General features: G+C 36.9%; 1 protein-coding gene across 2 annotated transcripts in view; it reads right to left on the reverse strand.

Annotated features, from left to right (window-relative positions):
* Window positions 1-25074, reverse strand: part of SMARCC1 (SWI/SNF related, matrix associated, actin dependent regulator of chromatin subfamily c member 1) — a 123201-nt gene that overhangs the window by 66419 nt on the left and 31708 nt on the right. For both annotated transcript variants that reach the window (XM_043443315.1, XM_043443314.1), the window contains exons 8-16: window positions 24286-24361; window positions 19035-19160; window positions 15995-16116; window positions 13113-13237; window positions 11924-11983; window positions 7485-7522; window positions 4676-4797; window positions 998-1069; window positions 211-324 (exon numbers count right to left, since the gene is read on the reverse strand). In XM_043443315.1, the coding sequence (XP_043299250.1) occupies window positions 211-324; window positions 998-1069; window positions 4676-4797; window positions 7485-7522; window positions 11924-11983; window positions 13113-13237; window positions 15995-16116; window positions 19035-19160; window positions 24286-24361 (855 nt within the window). The remainder of the gene's footprint in view (window positions 1-210; window positions 325-997; window positions 1070-4675; window positions 4798-7484; window positions 7523-11923; window positions 11984-13112; window positions 13238-15994; window positions 16117-19034; window positions 19161-24285; window positions 24362-25074) is intronic.

The raw sequence follows: 25074 nt of genomic DNA on the forward strand, positions 1-25074 counted from the left end.
GCACAGAGCTTATTCACTCCCCCCCTTAACCCACTCTCTATCTATGGTCAGTTTATGATTAAAAGATGTAAAATGTGAATTTTTTAAAAAAAATAACACTTTAGGTATTTTATTAACCAAGAAAATATCCAGTTTAATCAACCTAACATTAGCAAAGTACCAGTAACCATCTGCAGTGAAATAGCTGACAAAAAGTCCAGACATTTTTACCTCATCACAGCACACACATCTCCAGTTAAGTTCCTCCGACAAGCAGTGCTGGTTAAATATTCTTGGGGATTTAGGCGGTATGTGTCAATCATAAAATTTCGATATGCCAAGTATCTAAAAAGTAATGCCCAAATTCATAAGGTGAACACACATCCTTTCAAAAACAGTAACTCACAGAGCAAAGTAGTTTCACATTCCTCTAGCAAATACACCAAAAAATTAAGACAATAGGCCAATAAGTCAGAGTGATATTGTACTGACTATTAACAGTCATGCATGCAACTCAGGGTAAGAATCCCTAAAACACAGAACAACTGTCTGCTAACATGTAACAATAATAAGTACAATAGAGTAGTGTGATGTAGTTAATATGAAGTAAAACAAGCATAACCTTGGTCACAGAGGTGAACCGATAAATCCTTAGCTGCCTGCAAAATTTGCAAATAACACCTGGTTACTCGGGCTGTCTCCGTAACTACCCTATTCTATACCTAGAATTTTATTGTGTGCCAGCCTTAGGTCTAAGCACCTTCTGTGTGGTAACACATATAATCCTCACAATCTCTCTATAAGGTAGGATCTATTGTTATTCCAATTATAGATGAGGATTAAAGAATCTGTCCCCAGACCACAAGGCTAGTAAGTGGAGCCAGAATTCAGCACAGTGTGGGGACTCTGACATTAGCAAAGATTAACTAAGAAGAGTGCTTTAAGAAGCCCCTGCCAAACACATCCAAATAGGTTTTCTAAAGACAGTATCAGGATCACATCTTTACATTTCACTCACATCTCTGGAGTCTTGGATTTGTTTTTTCCATTGAAAAACTCAGGAAGAGCGCGTCGTTCAATCACATGAATACTGAAGAGAAAAGAGAGAGAAACAATTAAGAGCCCTCTCGGAAAAGCAAAATCCTGAAATTTGAGTTAAGCCTGTTTAATTTTCAAAGTAAAAACGGATGAAACTGAAAACTGAGCACTACTTGCAAAATTTAATTGGCCTGCACAAGTTCCTATATATTAACAGTATGTAATAATAAAACTACAGAAAATATAATGTATACTAAAAAGTTACATGAACTATAAAGTTAAAAAAAGATTTCCCTTTCTAACCTCGTAACACTTAAACTACAGTCTTTCTACTCACATCTGCTAAGTCACGTCAGTCGTGTCCGACTCTGTGCGACCCCATAGACGGTAGCCCACCAGGCCCCCCTGCCCCTGGGATTCTCCAGGCAAGAACACTGGAGTGGGTTGACATTTCCTTCTCCAACGCATGAGAGTGAAAAGTGAAAGTGAAGTCACTCAGTCGTGTCCGACTCTTAGCGACCCCATGGACTGCAGCCCACCAGGCTCCTCCGTCCATGGGATTTTCCAGGCAAGAGTACTGGAGTGGGGTGCTATTGCCTTCTCCAATGCATGAAAGTGAAAAGTGAAAGTGAAGTCGCTCAGTCATGTCCGACTCTTAGTGACCCCATGGACTGCAGCCCACCAGGCTCCTCCGTCCCTGGGATTCTCCAGGCAAGAGTACTGGAGTGGGTGCCATTGCCTTCTCCATTCCATTCACATAACCAAACTCAAACAGTTCTATCAACACATTGAAGGCTTTAGATTTTATGGAACTGTCCTAACATACCATAACTAGATGAAGAGCCAGAAGATACAAGAAGTTCTTTGGAAATTGTAGGACAAAAATCACAGTAACTGGTATGGCAACAAACTGGTGAAATGAATAACCAAAAGACAGTGGAACTGACAATGATTAGTTTCTCAGATTCAACATTAATGCACATTTTTTGACCAGTCCTCAGAAACTTTGAAGTGAACTTAAATTTTTTAATATAGTGACTTACTGCTTTTAAAAAGATCACAGCAGTAATTTTTAACATTTAAATAAAAGCATTGATAATTTTATAAAATGTTACAGGTGATAAGCACTGTAGAAACCATGTAAAATGAATCAGGCCCAAAACATTCTACAAATGAACCAACTGTACATCTAGCACAAAAGTTTAGACATTAATGGTGGCTCAGTGGTAAAGAACCCGCCTGCCAATGCACAAAACTCAGATTTATTCCCTGGGTTAGGCAGAGCCCCTGGAGGAGGAAATGGCAACCCACTCCATTATTCTTGCCTAGAGAAATTCCATGGACTGAGTAGCCTGGTAGGTTACAGTTCATAGGACTGCAAAGAGTCGGACAAGACTACTCATGCACCAACGTTTTTCCAGATGACACATTTTAGCTTCTCAGTGGCTTTCCATGTACAGAGATTACATGGGAAAAAGCAAATCAATAGTCTGTAAATACAAATAAAAGCATTCACTCTTTATTTGGTAGCATTTAAATTAGCATTTAAATTATTTGAAATGAATACTACCAAATACTATAAATAAATCACCTGGAAATGTCTAGGAAGATAATTTCTAAGATCAAATATGTTCCACAGATCTATGTGTAAGGAATTTCCAGGTTTTACTATAAAAAGAGTAACTGTAAGTAATTACAAACTGGTTCTAATGTACTCTTATGTTATGTTACAGGTTAGAAAGAAGCCAAAAAAACAATTTCACCAAGAACAAAACACATAAGAGTATATTATCACAAGCACTTTCTTTCTCAAAATCTATGTCTGAAGTACTGGCAGCCGATTCCTTAGGTTCTGTGAATGAGTCAAGTAGTGGAAGGAGTGGTATCCAGAATCAGAAAGCCTGAGTTCTTCCAATGATCAACCTACAACTGAAACACTTCAACTGAGACAGCAGTTAGTTCATCTATAAGCAGGGATATAACTAATACCTCTACTGTCCATCTAACAGCACGCTTTGTGACGTGTAAATGGAAGTGTTTCTGGAACCTACAAAAACATACAAGTTAAATACTGTTATGACTTTCTCCTTTTTTGAGAGGAAAGTGCTAGTTTCTCAAGCCATTCTGAATCTTTTTAATTACCAATAATGTAACTTCCAAATTTAAAACTCATTTAACATCATAATGAAAGTAATGAAGACTGACCTTCAAAGTAAAGCTATTTACTTATTCTGTTTCAGCTTCCACTTATTCATAACATTGAGGAACAGCATGAAGAGTTAAGTTTTAAAAAGTATGCTGAAAAGTCTGAACAGTAGAGACCATACCTTCTGGTTTGGGGGAAAAAAAGAAGGTATGACTCAAGTGGACCATCCACCCTATTCTTTTAAGGTGGTCTTAGAGATATTTATGTGTGTATGTGTGTGTGTGTGTGTGTGTGTGTGTGTATGAATATACATATACACATACACACACACATATATGTATATAAGGACATACAGGCACATATATCCTTAAAAATAACACAAAAATCATTGAAAGCAGGCAAAATATCCAAACAGGACCACAAGATTCAGAGTGAGGGTGGCATCACTAGACTAAGTATACAGTCTTCCAATAAAAGGACCTTAAAGAAACTAACATCTATTTAGAGTTCTGGTACATTTATTTAAAAATAAAAAACTGTCAAACAAAAATCAGCCTGATATGAAACAGTTGCACTTCAAAAGTAATCAGGAGTAAGATATCTAGGTCTGCATTTATTTCCATCCATGTTCCAAGGATGCCTCAATGGTTGTGGTAAATGACAAGGAGGATGCTGAGATGGGTGTTTTCTTGAATTCTTTTACATGCCAGGGTTTATATGCAAAGAGTTCCTGTTTCTTGTTAACATAAAGCCATGACTGGGTAGTCAGAAGAGTTTTACTTTATGTATTTACATAACATTTAAAAATAAAAAAAATAAAAAATAAAAATCACAGGGCTTCCCTGGTGGCTCAGTGGTAAAGGATCCACCTGCCAATGCAGAAGATGGGGGCTGGATCCCTGGTCCAGGAAGACCTCACACGCCACAGAGCAATTAAGCCCATGAGCCACAACTACTGAGCCTGCACTCTATTGTTTAAAGTCCGGGAAGAACAACTACTGATATTGTGTGCCACAAGTACTGAAGCCTGTGCACCCTAGAGCCCATGCTCCACCACAAGAGAAGCCACTGCAAATGAGAAGCCTGCATCCCACAACCAGATACCGGCCCATGCCCATTGCAACTAGAGAAGAGCCTGCATGGCAGTGGAGAAGCAACACAGCCAAAATTACATACACAAAATTATTTTTTAAAAATCATATCATAAACATCAGTATTTTATAATAATTAAATACTCAAGCATTTGCCTGTCTGAACTAAAACTGACACCAAATGAGTTAGGCTTAAGTTTATAAAATTTTATAGCCCTAAGTTACAACATAATCCAGTTTCTATACCGAAGTAAAACAACTAAAAGAACACATTCCAAAGTTAAAATAACTTTCCATCCTCCATCATCTAGCGTGACAGGGATTACCAATGAGAGGACTTGGGCAGAAGAGCGCAGTATTGTTTAAAGCAAAGTGTCCCCACTCCTAAGTGCCATGTTCACAGACACGAGCACCCACTCACCAGTTATAATCAAACCACGATGCATAGCTAGGAATAATAATGTGATTGGTCTGCTCAGTCACATTATCTTCACCAGGGTCAACCGATCTACTCTGATCACCTTTGCCAGGATCTTCATCTTCCTACAGAAAAGAAGCCAAAGTTTAGAGAGATAAGGAATAGCTTTCAAACTTCTGATAGCAGTTTACAGAAAATGCAGCTAGCCGATCCAATTTCAAGGACCAGGAAAACAAATGTCAAGGAAAAACAGCTTTTCAGTTTTTTTTTTTTTTTTTTGCAGTGAATGTGTTTTTTTTTTTTTTTTTTTTTTTTTTTTTATTTTTTTTTTAATTTTTTTATTAGTTGGAGGCTAATTACTTCACAGCTTTTCAGTTTTTAAAGGTGGACATCACAAGATGTCCAGATGAGAGAGCAGATTTTATTCCTCCTTTTTAACAGATCAGGGAATCAACTCAAAGAAGGCCCAAAACTTTCCCACAGTAGCCTGCAACTTATTTGTCTAGTTTTCCCTAATTCTAGGATCAGAAATCTAAATGACTAGTTTTTAATTTATAAGGAGGTTAGCTCAATGACACTAGTAAGGCATAATGATAAAGTTTCTCCACTTTCAAAGACTGAGTATTAAGTATCCACCAACAGCTATATGTGCATTACCTCACTTACTCCTCACAGTAACAGCAGGTACTATTTATCATCTCTTCTGTGGATGAGAAAATGGTGTACAGAGCTAATATGACATAAACAGGACAAAATTTCAGGAAATCCAGCTAGAGGGCCTACACTGTTAACCGTTCTCACTGCTGGAAATTAGCTGACTTTTATCATATTTATGGAGGTTTTACAAATGAATTCACCTAAAAACCTGGCTTTGGTAATAGTAATTGCAAATACCACTACAATAGGTCAAAACAAAAGAATATTTTTATGCTACAATAATCACTTTTAAATAATATCATTTAACACACAGTTTATATTCAAATGGATCCAAGTGTCCCAGAAATGTCTATTACAGATTTTTCTCCCCAAACCAGAACCTGATCACGGAGTCCATATACATCTCTTTAGTCTCCTTTAACCTCCGCCTCCTTTTGCAAGGAGGAGGACTTTTACAATGGCTTGTAGAGTATCTTCCAATCGCTATTTAACTCAATGATTCCTCATAATTAACTTCACATTAAACGTTTTTATCAAGATACTATAGGAAATAAATTTTTTGACACTAAGGTGTTTTCAAACTGTATAGGGTTTTTTCTATTAACCCTTTATCTGTGGTGTTTTTACTGTTTTAACCTTACGAAATTCTTTTAAGAAAGCAGTCAAGTTTTGAATCACAATCTTTTATAATGGTTCCAGAGTTTAATTTCTACATTTAAGTTAATTCAACCTGTATTTCCTGGTAAGGATCTAGTTAGTGCTAGAAACTTAAGACAATAGTTTCCTTAAGATCAATGAATATAAAAAAAAACTTAAAAGTATGAAAGCACTAAGGAAACTGGTTGTCACTTAAATAATGTCAAAGCAAATGTGTTAATACTGATTACAAAGGTAAGAAATTTTATTTCCCAAACCAGGGAAGCTAGTGAAAACTATGCTTATGATTAAGTTGCTTTTGTGCCGTAGGTTTTACAAATTCAATGTGATTCAATTCAGAAAATTTTCTTGAGGAAAAGCAGGGAGAGGCTGGCACTGAAATGAATAAAAGCTGACAGTCTATAGAGTTTAATCATCTCAACGAGGAAAAAAGCAGAATGATATTGTGGGACCAGTTACTAGAGTAACTGCCTCTAACTGTCTTAGCTTTAAGTTATACAAAAAATGTGTCCACAGTTTCAAAATTACTCTCATTCTTGATGTTAAAAAATTGGGAAATTCTTTGGCTTGTATTTTGCTCTCTTTTACTACCACACAATACTATATACTCTAAATGACCACATCTTCTCACAAGCATAATATTCATCAATGTTAGTAAGTTGATGAATACAGAATACTTCTCTGAATACAGAAGTTTGATTTCCAAGACAAAATATAAGAACGATTCAGTTAAAAAGCTATCTACACAAGAGTTTCTCGAAATACTTTTCCTTGAAATCCTGTCATGAATATTTTCATTTCATGAATGTATAAAAAACAGTAAATGTCACTATGGAGAAGTTCTGTGACTCATTGAAAAAGAAAAAAGAGAACTATTCATTTTCAGCATTAAGGAAGTTATTTCAAGGAGCTTAAGGATTAGTTACACATCTTAACAAAGAGATTACAGCCTGAATAAATAGTGGGGCCATTTATTTAAAGAGAAGCAAACCCTGCCTGAAATCCAACATCATCCAAGAGCTTAATTATTCTTGTCTCCAAAGCAGAACCGATGTAACATGAAATAACTGTAAAACTCAGAAGAGGGGACGAGTGTGATCAAAAGCTTCCTCAGCCGTGGCCTGGGGCTGCACTAACAGAACAGGGAGTGAGAAAGTCAAAGCGAGGCGCTGTCCCTGCTCACCTGGAACTCTGTGCAGCTGGTCATTCACACAAAACCAGCAGAGAAATGGAACCAGAAAACACAGCACATGAGAAACGTTTACCTGGGAGAACGGCAATGTCCTCTTGCTAACATTGTAGGCGGTCAAGAAAGACAAACTATTTGGAGGGGAGGGGTTGTTAAACAGAAATTTAAAAAATCAAAAGGAAAAAAAAAAAAAATCAAAAGGATCTCAGAATATTTCTAAGGACACTTGCAGTTCAGTATTTCTACTGCTGAACACATAGGACCCTTAAGAGTTACCGCTGCACCAGGCTTAACTAAATAAATCATTACCTTTCCTCCTGTCGTGACTGTTTCTTCATCCTGCTCATCTGCAAAATCAAACATGGAACTGATTTAACAGGTAAATGCTCTTTGGATTACTTGGAAACTTTAAGGTTTAAGGAAACAATACTGGACAGAGACAAGGCAAAAAGGAGAGCATTAATAAAGCAAATTCACTGTGAATAATTCAGTAAATGAGATCTGTACACAGGAGCATAGAGCTAAGTAAAAATTCAAAGCACAAATCATTAAAGATTTCCAACAATAGGGAATTTATAATTAATTACTGCTTGGCCTACAATCTTAGTCACGATCTTACTTAATAACAGGTAAGGGACTTGATTAGTGCTCCGGCCTCGTGCGGTTTAGTGAAACAAAGTAATGACATTTTGGCTCCCAGAGGAAATGAGTAAAGAATGAGGAGTAAAGATGGAGGTGATAATCAATCCCTATGGACAAAGTTCTGGTTTGTCCATATAAGAATGTTTATATACCTTGAGGATAGGGACTCCAGGACCTAAATGCTAGCCTTGCAAAAGAACAGAGGCAAGTCCAGGTATAATTTAAATAGCTGACTTCCACAACAGAAAGGCAGGTAACTTTCCACAGCGGAAAGGGTGAGAGGTTATGGCACAAATAATTACATTACTAACTTCCTGTAATATTTTTAATATAATTATTCTGACTCTTGGCAGTGATGAAGCACTGTAAAGCTGAAGGAGAATACAAGGAAGCCATCTTTTCAGTATTTTGCCATTATTCATTCAACAAATATTTCTAAGAATCTGCTACTTTAAAAGCACTAAATATAACTGCTCAGACTAGGGGTCAGGACCTCTAGCCCACAGGCTAAATCTGGCCCACTGCTTGTTTCTGTAGGGCATCTGGGAAAGTGACTGGGTGTGTTCCTAACCGACAGTTAACCAATAGGAAGGGTGGTGCACTGTGCCTAGACCGTGGCACAACACAGCTTGTGATAAATTTCTGCAGCCCGAAATTTTGGTGTTAGGCAGAGAGTACCCTACATGACCAATAAAAACACTGATCTTGGCCTCTCAAAGGAGCTTCTGTGGCTGGAAACACTGCATGCTTGCAGCCACAGGAAGCGTGCTCTGTGCGACCCCTCGGGTGAGCGAGCGCGCGGGAGGAAGCCTGCACACAGCCTCGGCCTGCGTCATCTTCCCTGACGACCTGCTCGTGCTGCCCATGTCGCTCTGATGTGTGTCAGCTGCGGGTACAACTAAATGCTGAGTTCCACCAGTCCTTCCAGACAATCTCCAAACCTGGGCATGGTCTTGCAGATTCCTATCTCACCTTCAAGTGAAGAGTGATTTTTGCATTTCTGAATGATGAAATATAAAAAATTAACTGAAATTCAAATTCAGTGTCCATAAATAAAAGTTTTATTGGAATAAGCCATGATTATTTGTTTATATATTATGGATGGCTGCATCTGTATTATAATGGCAAACTTGACTAGTTGTACCAGAAACCTTATAGCCCAAAATGCCTAAAATATTTACTATCTGGCCCTTTTTAGAAAAAAAGTTTGCCAACCCCTACTTTAGAGGATATAAATATATCCTTTAGACGATATAAATATAGTATTTTGACAGGTAATAAGGAACTAGCATTCCAACATTTAACTTAATTTTATGTATTATCTACTTTGCACCAGTCACTGTCCAAATGTTAAAGACACAACGATGAACAAGAAAAAGCCCCTGTATTTATGGAGCTTACATTCCAGTTATGACTGGCAGGAGATTGAAGTGAAAATAAAAGATATCGAATGCTGACAACTGCTATATGGAAAATAAAAACAATGTATTTCAGGGAGGAATTGAGTGGGTAGATCTTTCAGAGCCTATATACAGGGAAGCCTCTCTGAAAAGGTGACATTTAAGCTAAAACTTGAGAGAAGGACAAAACAAGCATTTCACAGAGAGAAAGAAGCCAAATCAAAGGGCCTCAGGTGGGGATGTACCTGATGACTTCACAAAACTGAAAGACCACTGTGAGCATGAGAGAGGCTGAAAGAAACGAGCAGACTGCAACGAGACAAAGCGCTGCACCGCCGACAGACCTGGGTCCGCATCTGTGCTCTCTCTCTTAGGAGCTGTAAGCTCAGGAATGCTCCTGAACCCCGGAAGTCTTCATTTCCTAATCAATAAATTGGGGCTAACATGGTTTTATGCAAAAATGCAAACATATATAGAATGACACCTGACATGTACTCATGTAACATAAAGACGGACACTGTTCCTTGATTTTTAAATCAGAAACAAATAGCCACAAAGAGGTAATGCGGTAAGTTACAGTATTACCAACATTAGTCCTCCTACTCTGCACAGGGACTATTTTTTTCTGAGGAAGTGACTAACAGAAAGAAATCTGGGTAAAACTGTCAAAAATGAACTTCTGTCCTTTGGGTCATAGTAAAGCAAAGGATAATCAACTTCTCACTAGATGCTGGCAGTACAATAATCAAATTATACTATTTCATTTTAGTTTAACAGATTTCATCCTTGAGGGAGTCTTGGTACCCAATGGAAAAACATTTCTGATAATACAATATACTGATTCCTAGATGATAATACAATATACTGATTCCTAGATGATTCCTCCTGCCAGGTATGGGCAAATGCACTCTCACCTCAGACCCTGGATACTGACCTTTCAGAGATCTCAAGAAAGAAATGACTGGGTATACTTAGCTTGGTAGCATATAAGGCAAAATATGGGTCAGTTAAAACAATGAACAACTCCCAGTTGATGGATCAGTCAGGTTATAGCCAATGCAGAAAGTCAAATGTTTAAATAATCCTTGGGAAGCCTGTTGGTCCGTGGATGAAAAGTCAGGACAGAAACTTCAGATTCCAAAGAATCAAACCCTTCAGTTATGGTCAGCAGCATCTGCAAGCACAGCCCTCCTGACTGAGACCTCAACCTGCTCACTAACACAAAGGGAAAATCTCCTATACCTAGCACTAAAACTCTTTATCCAGTCGGGACCCCAATCTTTCCCTAATCATGGCTTCAATTTGACTCCTCTTATAAAGTCTACTACAAAACTACTACTCAACAGACACCTCACTTTTAAAACAACAATTTTCTACTCCCTTAAAACTATGGAATAATTCTTTTTAGGAATTTAACTTTTAAAATATAAACTAGCATTCTGTTTAACAAACTGTCCCAGTGAAGATTATTCAAGTCTTAAGAATATTTTACACTGCCACAGTACTGAGAATATAGAACAAAATACTGTATATCATTAGCTTTTGTGTTCTTGGCCTTTCAGTCAGTGAATAAGTGATGGTTATAAAACAGACAATATAAATTTATGGACAATGAAAATTATTACTAGCTATTTAAAATCTATATTCTGTTACTAATGTTAAAAAGTTATGAAAGAAGCATTTTGATAGTAACTTTATTTTGTTGACCTGATAGCACCTCTCCATAAACTGTCATCAGGACAATTTTCTGCTTTACTTTCAACATAATCAAAGCCAGAATCATCCATTGATGTCCAATGACAGGCTTGAAGCCAGAAAAAGCAGGATGTATTTAGTGAAATGAAGTAGAAAAACGCTCCCCAACACCCACTCATATCTGCCATCAAGAATCACAGCAGTTAATCTGAAATACACAATTCACCTGCCTAGGAGACAGGAAAGCCAAAACTCTTTTCCCACATAAGGAGATCTTGAATATCCCCATTAGGTCTAAAATTCCATCAATTCACAAATTTAATATATACTGAAAATACCAGGATCCCCTTTGACTTTCACAAATGAACAAAGTAATCAAGATCATTACTTCATACATAACTTTCACGAAAAAGATGTTTCAAACTATTTTTAAAAACTGGAACAAATGACTACACTCTTTTCTACCCTCACAGCACATCTAAGAGTTAGACGTTACTTGTGAAAATGTACTCGATAACCTGAAAATACAGTAGACGGATAATGTGACTCTCACTTTATCCTAACTGTTAAGGAAACTTTCTGTTGGGTTACAAGTATTAACAGTCAACAGATTTTTGTTCTGAAGACATAATCAATTTGCACGTATCATGAAACAAGTATTTCAAGGCAGATTATAAAAAGTGCTTTAAAAAAAAAAGTGCTTTAACTACAACCGTTTCTTTAAAACTCAGATATTATGATTTAGGTATCATACTACCACTTTTGCTGGTTTGCAGGAAAACATTATGCTGAGAAAAAGAAATTCCTAAGAATGCAAAGAATGGACCATAAGAAATTAAATTTCCTAATACAGGAGAAAACTAAACAGCAGTGGCACTAACACAGCCACAGTAAGTATCTGTGCTGGAAAGCACAGCAACTAAAGTGACACCTCTCAGTGAAGAAAGGATTCGCAAAGGAGCTGACGTATCTGAGACAAAACAACATGAAACTACAGATTTTGATTTTTACCTAGATCTGCCACAGTTCCTCCTTTAACAGGTGTATTTTCACTATCTTTCTTTGGGTTTACTAGAAAGAAAAAAAAAAATCATGTTTTAAGGGGAAAGTTCTACTTGTTTTTAAGAAAACAGAATAGAAGATTAAAAAACACATGAATCTCAGGGCAACTCTACTGTCATTCAGTACTCACCTTCAAGTAACTATCTTAAGCTCAGCTAAGAAATATTAACACAAAGTAACGACTATATTTTGTATTAATTAAACAAGCAGAACTCTTCTGTCATCATAAAAGTAAACAGTACAGAAATATACAGAAAACCCTGAAAAGAACCTTTTAACCCCTTTATCAAAAGCATGTTTTATTATTTTTTTGTATACTTGTGTATCCCCATTTGTGTGCCATTCACTAAGACAGACAAATTGAGGGAGCACTGATACCTTTCACATCTATGGAGACTTGAAAACATCCTGAGGGTTTTAAATCTTACAGGTGTAAAGTTATCATACTGTGCTTAATCCTTAGTGTTGTTTTTATCTCATGTTATAATGCACCTATGTATCTTTCCATGTATTTTTAGTTACATCTCCTTTTTTTGTTCTTTTGGCTTCACCACAAGGCGTGCAGGATCTTAGTTCCTCAACCAGGGATCAAACCCTGCACCCCTGCAATGGAAGCACAGAGTGTTAACCACTGGACGCCAGGGAAGTCCTCTTTTATTTTTAAGAGCCTCTGTGTCCATGAGTGGATCATAACTAGCCCTATGTCAATGGAAACTTAGTTTATTTATCTTCAATTTTTCATTACTCTGTAATCAACATTCTTTTATACTTATTTTTACATATACATGCAATTATTTAATAGGGATTCTGAAATTAAGACTGCTACTGGATGTATACTTTTTTTTTGGCTACACCACGCAGCAAGCATGTGGAATCTCAGTTCCCTGACTAGGGATTGAACCTGTCCATGTCCCCTGCATTAGAAGCACAAAGTCTTAATCAGTGGACTGCCAGGAAAGTCCCTGGATGTACCCATTTTAAAATTTAAGAGATAGCCAAATCATGTTAAGTGGCTTCATCAATTTATACTTTCACTGAGAACTAGGGACATAGAGCAAGGAAAGGATCATCCCATGGCACTCCTGAGAGTGATTAAATCACATCTAACATTCTCATGTCTACCCAAAAGGATACAAACCATTCTTTGGAAGAACCACTTCCTCTATGTTGGGTACAGGTGTTGGGTCTTCCATGTCCTTGGTAAGATCTTCTTGCTCATCTTCCTCTTTCTGAGTTCTCCGCTTCCCATAAAGACTAGCTTGGCTAAGACACAAAAAATATGTGAACACAACAAGACTACAGCTACTTATAGCAAACAATTTCAGAGATTTTAACTACATTGTTGGAATCTATGCTCAGAATCACTTTAAGAGACAAACATAAATCCAAACAAATTAGATACATTCCCCAAATTACATCTAACCTGTCAAAAGGAAAATAAAAATTACAGGGCATAAGAGATGGCCACAGAAATCCTACATTTCAAACTGCAGACAGTATCCTAAAAGGCAATTACATCAGTGTAGCAAAAAACCCTCTGCTATGGAAATACAACAAGTATTTTAAAGATCATAAGGAATCACACAAGAAATTTTCTCGAAGATATATACAACTAACTGGGTGGTTTGGGTTTTTCTTTTGGTTTGTTTGTTTTTTGTATTCTTCCTGGCTCTGTATCATCCAAACACCAGGAACTGCAAAGTAAAATCACTAAAGGCAGTTCAGTTCAGTTCAGTCACTCAGTTGTGTCTGACTCTTTGTGACCCCAGGAATCACAGCACGCCAGGCATCCCTGTCCATCACCAACTCCCGGAGTTTACTCAAACTCATGTCCACCGAGTCAGTGATGCCATCCAGCCATCTCATCCTCTGTCGTCCCCTTCTCCTCCTGCCCCCAATCCCTCCCAGCATCAGGGTCTTTTCCAATGAGTCAACTAAAGGCAGACTTAATATTTAAATTTGTAAAAATTCCCATTGCTCTTTCATCAATTCAAGCAAATCAACATCTATTTTTAAAACTAACACACACAAGAAAGCCTATTTAAAGTTCACACAAGAATGGACTGATTCCTTATCTTGAAGAATTACAGGATGAAAATCATGAACTTCCTCATTCAATGTGATGTGTACTGACACAAAAAAAGGAATACAAGAACCAAAAAGGACCAAAAAAAAAAAAAAAATACCACCTTCAGAGAGAGAGTCAAGTGACAGTTAAGCTAAACCTTGGGAACTAAAACAATTCACTAAAAAGTTGGCAGTGTTTCAGGATGATGAGTAAAAGCATAAGGAAAAAAAATTCTGTTTTGGGCTAGTAATTTAGAATATACTGACAAGAAAATGAGAACGGAGAAATAGAGTGCAGACTCCTCACACTGCTGAGAATGCACACAGCTCTCCTTCTCCAGGGACAACATGGTGGCACAGCTGAGACTAAGGTATACAGTGTAAAGATGATTTTTAAAATAAAAATCATAGGACAGATTTTTAAGCCTATGAAATTAAAGGGAGCAGACAGAGCAAATACTTTAAAAGCAAGAAAAGATGCGAGGAAGATGAACATAACAAATGTTAGGAAAACAGGTTTCAAGATGTTTTGATTAGATAAGAGTATTCTAAGGGGGAATTTAAATGAGCAAAGTCCTGCTCATTAGAAGGCAGATGCATATATTAAAGGACATACATACATTTATTTTGGGAACGTCAATGTGGTGGGTTTTATACTCAAAAGAGTGACGCTTCCCTGGTGGCTCAATGGTAAAAAACCCACCTGCCAAAGCAGGAGATGTGGGTTCAATCCCTGGGTTGGCAAGATTCCTGGAGAAGGAAATGGCAGTCTAATCCAATAGTCTTGCTGGGAAATCCCATGAACAGAGGAGCTAGGCAGGCTACAGTCCATAAGATTACAAAAGAGTTGGACATGACTTAGCGACTATAAACAACAATACTTATAGTAGAAGCTAAATGCCACCACTGTGAGTTTCCTGGACATAACATTTTAGTTCTGTGGCCACTCCTATCCTAGTAGCCCATCTTAGGTCATAAAGGGAAAAGCAACGTATCAATTTCAGGCCCCAAAACACTTGGAAAAGTTGTTATATTACAGGTAGCTCTGAAATCGCTGAACATCAACAGTATATTTCAGAATTTATGAAACTTATTTCCTAAATTTGTAAGTTTTGGAAATAAGGTTACCCTCCTCAACCCCCAAATAATCTATTTTAACAACAAATACATGTGACTTCACAAAAATAACAAAAATCTTTTATGTATCTGTGACCAACTCATTATCATTATTTATGAGACTAAGAGTTTCTTAGATTCTCTAAAAGCTTCTACACATGTTTAAGAATGCTTCAAGTAACCTTTCAAGAAATAATGTGACTTAAGGCATGCTCCGGGCAGCAAAAGGCAAATGTGGCTAAAGAAAGTCACAAAAGGAAACTAAAGGAAAGGAAAGAAGATATTGGCACTGTGAAGATATACTTGACAATAGCCAGAAATTCAACTAATTCACGACCACATGAGAAGAATAAATTTTGGAAACTCTCATATTCTAAAACTAAACTGTAACCTTTAAGAAACTGTTTAAAATATATTTTGAGCTAGACAACCCTGAAATTATTAAGTATTTACTTAATATACATTTATTATGCACATAATATATACTATGTACTATGGACCATCTATTATCTACTTCAGGGCAGGAACTATACAAGGTCTTTAAAAGTCTCACTTAATCCTCACAAGAACCTATTCAATAGAAACCAAAACCTCCACTCAAGCAAGATTCACTATGTGACTTACTGAACACGGCACTACACTAAACATGCAGAACATAAAACAGAGGTTCCCTTCTCTGTAAGTCACTTGGATCACATACAGAACCAGCTGGTAAAAACAGGGAAAGACAGTACCAAGTCAGACATCCCTACAGCCAAACACCCAATGTAAATGAAAACTCTGGGAAGTCCTTCAGAGTCTGTTTCAGGGCCTCTTGCATCACGGTGCCGCTCTTACCCTTTCTTCCCACTCTTCTTCCGGGATTCTGTGGGTGTGGGGGGCGGAGGGGAAGGTGAATGTTTCCTCTTTCGAGCATTAGCTGATGCTTTTCTATCTCTTCTCTCTGGACTTCTGACTGGCTAGGAAGAAGGAAATGGAAATAAATATCAGCCAGCTTTGCTGATGCCTCAGTTTCCACAAATCCTTGTCCAAAACTAAGATTTCACAAAGAAGATATCAAACCTACTAGCTCAGAGTAAATGAAAGGCACAACATGAAGCATCCTGGACCATTAGCAGTCAGAAGACTTTCCCTATCTTCCAGGTGACACACCATCGATAGATATGTAAGAACCATTCCACAGGGATTCAAACTACGCTACAGAACAGACATGCTCAAACCCCGTACAACTAAAAACTGTTTCTGTTCAAATTCTGTGTCGGGCGGGGGAGGGGGGGAGAAGAGAAGGGAGGGGAAACATTTACAATAACCACTGGAAAAAACATGAAACACATGCTATTAAATTAATGAAATACGAAGACTGGCTGAATAACCATGTGAAAGAGTACCAGAAACTACTCCTAGTTCATCATTAAAAGAAATAGATGATTCAAAAGAAGTAAAATTTAATAAGATTGCAAGTTTTTATTTAAAAGCCAACCCACAGGAATAAAACTATTCCTGTTTGCAGATGACATGATCTTACATATGGAAAAAGAATCCACAAAAACACTATCAGAGCTAATAAATGAGCTCAGTAGTTGTAAGATGGGCTTCCCTGGTAGCTCAGCTGAAAAGAATCCACTTGCAATCCAGGAGACACCACTTCGATTCCTGACTCGGGAAGTTCCCTTGGAGAAGGGATAGGCTACCCATTCCAGTATTCTTGGGCTTCCCTGATGGCTCAGACGGTAAAAGCCACCTGTAATGCGGGAGACCTGGGTTCGATCCCTGGGCTGGGAAGATTCCCTGGAGGAGGGCATAGCAACCTACTCCAGTATTGTTGCCTGGAGAACTCCCATGGACAGAAGAGCCCGGCGGGCTAGAGTCCATGAGGTCACAGAGAATCGGACATGGCTGAGAAGCTAAGCACAGCACAGAGTTGTAAGATATCCCATAAATCAATACACAAAAGTCAGTCTGTAGGTGATAATTACCAATTTAAAAGAACGGATCATAATAAAGAAAATACACCTAAAATGACCCAAAGTACTTATCTGAGGTTAAAAAAAGAATCAGAGATTAAAACATCAATTAAACATCAATGTCCTCTGGTACCCTCACACTCCTTACAACTATCCATTTCCTTTCAGAAGCTCTGTAGCATCAAATTCAGAATGTGGATTATCTTACAGGCCGATCAAAGAAGTTTTTGTTTGTGGCCACAACCAAATGGCATACAGGATCTTAATTCCCCAACAGGAGACTGAACCCATTCCCTCTGCAGTAGAAGCACGGTGTTTTAACCACTGGACCACTGGGGAAATCCCCTGATCAGAGAAGTTTAAAAGAAGATCTAAGCCACATATCTCTGATTGTATAGTGGGAAGTTAAAGTTTTAAAGGGGGATATTAAATTAGTTTTTATATAATCCCCCCTAAAATAAGTGAATAAACAACCTAATTCTGAGCAGGAGTAGATCTGAATATGCCAATTCAATAATGTAGTGTGGAAATCAGAGTACTTTGAGTAACAAAAGACTCAGCTTGAAATACATTAAGGAGAAACAAATACATAAGCATATAAGTGAGATGGCTGAATGGCAATGCTGACTCAATGGACATGAGTTTGAACAAACTCAGGGAGACAGTGAAAGGCAGAGAAGCATGGTGTGCTGCAGTTCACGGGGTTGCAAAGAATTGGACATGACTCAGCAAATGAACAACGTAAGTGGGGGGAAGAGTAAAATTAAAAAAAAATTTAAGTCAAATTCCAAATAAAATAGGAACAAATTAAAAAGATATGAAAAAGACTCAGCTTTTAAATATTTTTTTCTTTTTTTAATATTTTTTCTTAAAAATAAAGAATCTTCAGTGTGTGACAAACAGTTTTGGTTAAGAAAGTTTCAGGGCTGAAAATAGGTACGAAAGAACTGTATGTTCTAAATTATTTGTTAAATGTATTATGTCTCCAGATTTTTTTCAGAAAACTAAAATACAAGACAAAAAGCAAAAATGTTAAGTGTCCCCAGCAAAATAGACATCTGGACTCACAGGTGTCCATCTGAAAATGTCATAACCCAACATGAACACATGTCAGCCTTCTCTCAGACTCAAATGTTTCTCTAGTGACACACCCACTTCTAAACTTGCAACTTATAAAGAAACATGGATAAATATTTAAGTGGCTTAAGGATTAAGTGTTAACTGTCAAGTTTGCCCACCTCCAAAGAGAACTGAACTATAATTTTTGAGACCTTTAAGGCCTACACTTTATTGTGTGTGCTAATTCACTTCAGTCATCTCCAGCTCTGTGTGATCCTAGACTGTAGCCCACCAGGGTCCTCTGTTCATGGGGTTCTCCAGGCAAGAATACTGAAGTGGGTTGCTGCACCCTCCTCCAAGGGATCTTCCCCACCTAGGGACAGAACCTGTGTCTCTTACATCTCCTGCATTGGCAAGTGGGTTCTTTACCACTAGCGCTACCTGGGAAGCCCAACAAAGTTATTAAAAAATACTAAAATTAAATCAGTTTTCCTGTGGAAAATGATATTTAGTTTACAAAATTCATACTCAAGATCTAGAAACCAAAATCAGTTGTACCACCTTCCATACTGCATGACCCACTTTAAACCTTAATGACTCTCTGAGACTATCATGCTCCTTTTTGGGAGATGCCAGCTCCTGAGATGGTCGTTATGGTCATTTAGTAACTTTTTCTATACACTTGATGGCTGATGAGCCTTGCTTTGTACGTTAGTTGTTTTTTTTTTTTTAATTTTTTTATTAGTTGGAGGCTAATTACTTCACATGTACGTTAGTTTATTAATAAGATTTGATAAGATACAGGCCAAGGAAGAAAACACCAAGAGGAAAAAAAATGGCGCCAAACCAAATACCTCTTCATTCTTTGTTGAAATTCGCTGACGAAAACTCACGGGCTTCCTGTTCTCATCCACCTCATAATCCTCCTCATTCATCCATTCATTGAAAACATCAGTGTCCAAAATCCATTTTGCATGAACCTAAAATCACATCAAAGCATGAAGAGCTACACAAGTAATAAACTGCTACAGTTTTAAAGTACTCAAAATGAAATAAGCTGATTTATTATACTTAAAGCTTCAATTACATATAGTTTAAAAATATGACTATTAATGACATATGAGTGGCAACTTAACCATTGTCTAATTTTTATTCCATATCTTTGATTGAATAAATAATAAAAAAGCATCACAAGTTTTGTGTGCACTGAGGTTTTGATAATCAAGACCCCTAAATTTTATAATGTCTTTTTATTTGATTTTATTAGGATAAAACTGAAAAATAAAAGTGAAGACATTTAAGGTGTACACTGTGATTTGACGTATGTACACTTTGTGAAGGATTCCTCACCCCCAGTGAATCCATCACCTCACATATTTATCTCACGTGTGTGTTGGCACGCACATATGAGAACATTTAAGTCTACTCAGCAAATTTCAAGTCTAAAATACACTGCTTTCTACTTTTTTCATATTTGACATTAGCTCCTCAGACCTAATTCATCTTACAGCTGAAAACTGGTATTCCTATTTCTCTTACTCCCCAATCCCTGGCATCCACTTTTCCACTGTTTCTAGGAATAAATTTTTTTTTTAGATTCCACATATAAGTGATACCATATGGTATTCGTATTTCACTATGTGGTTCATTTCACTAATCGTGGCATCTTTATCTTCACAAAAATCAGTGACAAAAACATTCAAAAACAGAAGGCCCAAGATAATCATTTCCTTATGCATAAAGGATATCTCTATATTTATACATTCAGTAACATTCTAAGTAATTACAAAAGATAAATTTTAGATAAATTTCAAATTTTAAATGTCACAGCATTTGAAAACGTACTAGTTTTTCAAAGTACTGAAAAGAATATATATATTTTAAAAGCAGAGCAGAAGATTCACATTGTACATTCTTTACTATCCAGAAAACCTTGGTAGAATTCTCTTGAGAAAGTATGTTAGGACAATATGAACAACTAACAATCATCTGTGCCAGTCATTCTGCTGAACACCTTACAAACAATATGATCTCATTTAATCCCTCTAAAGCAATGCAGGTTAGCCTATCCAGTTTTCCAATCAGCAAAAGGGGCAGAGTGTCAGTAAGCTGCCCACTTACTTACCCTACTAGAGAGAAAACTTGGATTTGCACTGAGTTCTGCCTAAGCTCTTAAACTACTATGCTCTATTAATCTTTCTCATAAAAATACCTTCGCATCAGAATAATATAATAGGTTGTACAATCTTACATAAAACTAGCCCAGTTTCCTTACCTGTAAAATGATACTATGGTAAAATGCTATCAAGCCCAGTCCTAAACTTGTGATTTAGTTTATAAGTTCTAAACTTATATGCAGAGTACATCATGGGACATACTGGGCTGGATGAAGCACAAGCTGGAATCAAGGTTGCCAGGAGAAATATCAATAACCTCAGATATGCAGATGACACCACCCTTATGGCAGAAGGTGAAGAGGAACTAAAGAGCCTCTTGATGAAAGTGAAAGAGGAGACTGAAAAAGTTGGCTTAAAACTCAACATTCTACATGAGAGAAGACAGTTCGTTTTCTTTTTCAAGTTTTCAATGAAAGAATGGTTTGGATATAACCTCTTAAGTTACCTTTAAAGGTAGTTTTTGTTGTTGTTTTTTTAAATCATCTTCCCCGAAGATAATGGGACAACGCAAATATAGAGGAAATTGATATGCTTTACTGAGGGGTCAGATAGTAAACATTTTAGGCTTGCAAGCCATATGTTCTCTAGATCTATTCAACTCTGCTGCTATAGTGTGAAATCAGCCACAGAATATATATAAATGAATGGGTTTGGTGATCTAGTAAAATTTTGTATGCAAAAACAGGTGGCTTTAATTTACCCAAGAGGATACAATTTGCCAATCTTTGTCAAAGGGAAACATAGTTTTATCCAATTGATACTCCATATACCAGACTTTAAGTAGAGGAAAAAATTTCAAAAAGTATAATTACTAAATGATTATTCTGAGATGATTAGTGAAATCTGAAGAGAATTATACAACTTTACTGATATAAAAGATCTAAATAAATAGGGAGATAAATTGCTTCCACAAATTGAGAGACTCAATACTGTAAAGACGTCAGTTCTCTCCAAGTTATTCTATAGATTAAATGTAATTCCAATCAAAACTTCAATGAATTTAATTGGACCGCAACGAACTGATTCTTAACTTTATACATAAGAGCAAAGACCCAACAGACTCCTGAAGAAAAAAGTGGGAGTACTACTCAGAACAAATCAACTAATTAAACTTCATAACTGCCAAGAAACAAACCACGACTTGTATAAAAGCTTACTTTTGACAGAAATGGCATGGATCATTGGGAGAGAAATCCAGGTTCAGTATTTTCCCACCTTGAATGGGGAGCTGATCTAACACCACATTAAGAAAAAATCTTTCCTACATCATAACATGTTAAAAAATTAATTCCAAGAAGATTAAAGATCTATATACAAAATGCAAAACTAAAGAATAATTTTTAAAGATGATATAGGAAAATATCAACATGAGCTCAGTACTGAAAAACAAAAAGCTAAGCTTACTAGGAAAATCTATTTTTAATACACGTAACTGGTGACATAACCATGCATATTATTATGCAGAGTATCTAAATAACATCCACAAAGAAAGAAACAATGCAATGGAAAAAAGCAAGAGGTAGAAACAAGCACTTCATAGAAGAAACACCACAAGTTGAAGAATTCATAACACGGTGACAAAGCTATGTGTCACAGATGTAAAAAACACACACATGGTTACCAAGGGAGAAAGGGGGGAGACTGGGATTGACATGAACACACTACTCTACATAAAACAGATAATAAGAACCTACTGTATAACTCAGGGAACTGCTCAGTGCTCTGTAATGACCTATATGGGACTAGAATCGAGGAAAGACTGGATCTCTGTATAACTGATATATACTCTGCTGTACAGAAGAACACAACCCTGAAAATCAACTATGCTCCGATACAAACTTATTTTTAAAAAATGACCAGGTCAAGTGGCAACAATGAAATATGGACAGTAGACTAAAATGCTGTCAATGTTAAATGTACTGAATTTGACAACTGTACTGTGCTTATGTACGAGAATTCCCTATTCCTAGCAAATATACACTTACTGGAATAAAGACCCATTCCATATGCATCTTTACCTCAAATGATTTGGAAAAAATATTTATATGCAAGTATCAAATATAAATAGTAACTTAAAAAGGGAATAAAATGTTAACAGGCAAACGTGGATGATGGGTATACAGGTATGCCAAGTACAATTCTTTTTCTTGCAACTTTTCTGTAAGCTTGAAATAATTTCCAAATTAAAAGTTTATTTAAAGAAAGTGAAAGTGACTTCGCTCAGTCATGTCTAACTCTCCGTGACCCCTGTAGCCTACCAGGCTCCTCCATCCATGGGGTTTTTCAGGCAAGAGTACTGGAGTGGGCTGCCATTTCCTTCTCCAGCGAATCTTCCTGACGCAGGGATTGAACCCAGGTCTCCTGCATTGCAGACAGATGCTTTACCGTCTGAGCCACCAGGGAAGTTTATTTAAAACAAAAAGTATTTTTTGCTAACTCCATATGGAATCTAAAGCTCAAAGGCTCAAAGGCTGTCTCACTAAAGGTCACACAATTGGAAATAGGCTGAACCAGGTCTAAAATATAACACTTTGATCCAATTCAAGTGTTGCTTATCCTATACAAAAGTCAATAAAAAATCATGTATAATCACTCGTGGAAAATAGAGCTACCTGTAAAAACACTGGGATAGGGACAATACAAAAAGAGTTTGGAACATCTTTTGCCCCAGAAAGTACGAGGTATGCAAAAATGAATCAAACAATGCCAAAAGATCACAGGAGGCAGCTTGAAAGTTTCCACTGGCCAAATTCAGATAATTTATCAAAATGTAGTAGTACTGTCAGTGTTCTGTGAGTGCATGCAGAACACAGACACACATCAAGGGAGAATGGAAGAACTGTCCCCACTGCGAAATGCCACCTGCAAACAGACAGCATCAGTAACAGAAATTATTCATGGATGAGCAAACCTTCAGACAGAAATCCAATTAAAAAAAAGGATATCTCTACACTCTCAAAGTTTTTCCCTATAAAATATCTTAAATGTTGATGAGAAAAATGGTAATGTTACAGTGAGAAAACCAGGCAGACAGTATCTTAACAAATGATCCAACTATCAACCATAATGGGGAAAATGGACAATATGAGGTGCCCGGTATGATGCACTGAGGAGGAGACAACATTAGGTACGGAATACTGCAGCCCAGAACACACAGCCTGAACATAATCATGAGGAATATACAAACTAAAATTCAACGACATTCTAGAACTACAACAACAACAACTAACCCATGTATTTCAAAGATGACAATGTCACAGAAGGAAAAAAAAAAGCTGAAAGTTTCAGATTAAAATAGAATAGAGATGTAACAACTAAATGTAATGTGTGATCCTGAACTGGATCCTGGATCAGGGTAAAAACTTAAATATACTATAAAGCTTCTTGTATCAATGGGACAATTCATGAAAATGGAATATGGGCCCTGTATCAGGTAATAAATTATTTCAATAATTAATAAGAGGGGAATCTGGAAAAAGAATATAAAACAATGCTTTGCTTTGTACTATTCTTGCAACTTTCAAATTTATTTCCACATTAAAAGCTGAAAACATTATATAGAAATGAACACTAAGACGAGTCTATATAAAAGTCATGCAAGCACTGCTCCTAGCCTTCCTAAATGACATCAACGATGTTCAACTCCACTTCTAACACTCCTTTCTCAATATCTCAAACTACAATCTAACATGGCTTTGAGGTCTCCTCAAACATCACTGCAGATATCTGATCTAAGACCTGGATAATGAGGTCTTCAAGACCATAGGTATCTCCTAATAGAATTATAAGAAAGAAAGGTCATCACTCTGTATTTATCTCTTTAAAAAAACACTGTTGTTGAGAATAGCTAAGAAGAGCTATTAACTTATGAAACAGTAAATTTTGTTTTTACTTTTTTAAAAATTCTGTTTTAAAAAAGATCTCTCACCTTCCATGGTTTTTCTGGAATTGGTGGATCTTCAATTTCTGCATCAACATCATTACTATGGACCCAAGTATCATAGCTATAAAAAAAAATGGAAAAAGAAATTAGAACCCAAATTCATTCACTTTGATCTAGAGGTACAAACACATTTTAGAAATACTGTTAGGATCCAGTAACAGCAAATTATCACATTCTTTTGTCTCTAACACTCTAACAAGAAAACTCTCCTGCAGAGGTCTACAGTAATCTTCACATTGTGAAGCCCAAAGGTTAAGCCTCTGTGCACAGAATTTTAACATGTTAACCACTCCTCAAAGGATGTCCCTTACTTGTCCTCTAAGACAGAGCTATTATCTGGCATTCCTTCTGGACACTAGCCTCTCCTCCATCTCTATTGCTAGTTTCTCCTCTCCTCCCAAACCTCTTTAACACCGAAGCCCCAAGTTTCAGTTTTTGGAACAATCCTCTTACCTATTCAATCCCTTGATGATCATCTCATTCAGTTCTATGGCTTCAAATACACACTGATGACTTGAAATCTTATATCTGCCTATCTGCCCTCTCCTCTGAACTCTGGACTCATAAATTCAACTGTCAATTCCACATCTCTCATTATATGTCAAATAAATCTTCCAAACCTAATACACTCAGAAGTCAACATATAATGCCATCCCAACCCCAACAACATGACCTAGCCACAATCCCAATTCCACTCTTCTTGTTGTTATGGCCAAAATCTTTGGACGATATCCTTGACTTCACTCTCAGTTACATCCTATAATCAAATTATCA

Source organism: Cervus canadensis, chromosome 22 (assembly GCF_019320065.1).
Source record: "Cervus canadensis isolate Bull #8, Minnesota chromosome 22, ASM1932006v1, whole genome shotgun sequence".
NCBI classification, from domain to species: domain Eukaryota; kingdom Metazoa; phylum Chordata; class Mammalia; order Artiodactyla; family Cervidae; genus Cervus; species Cervus canadensis.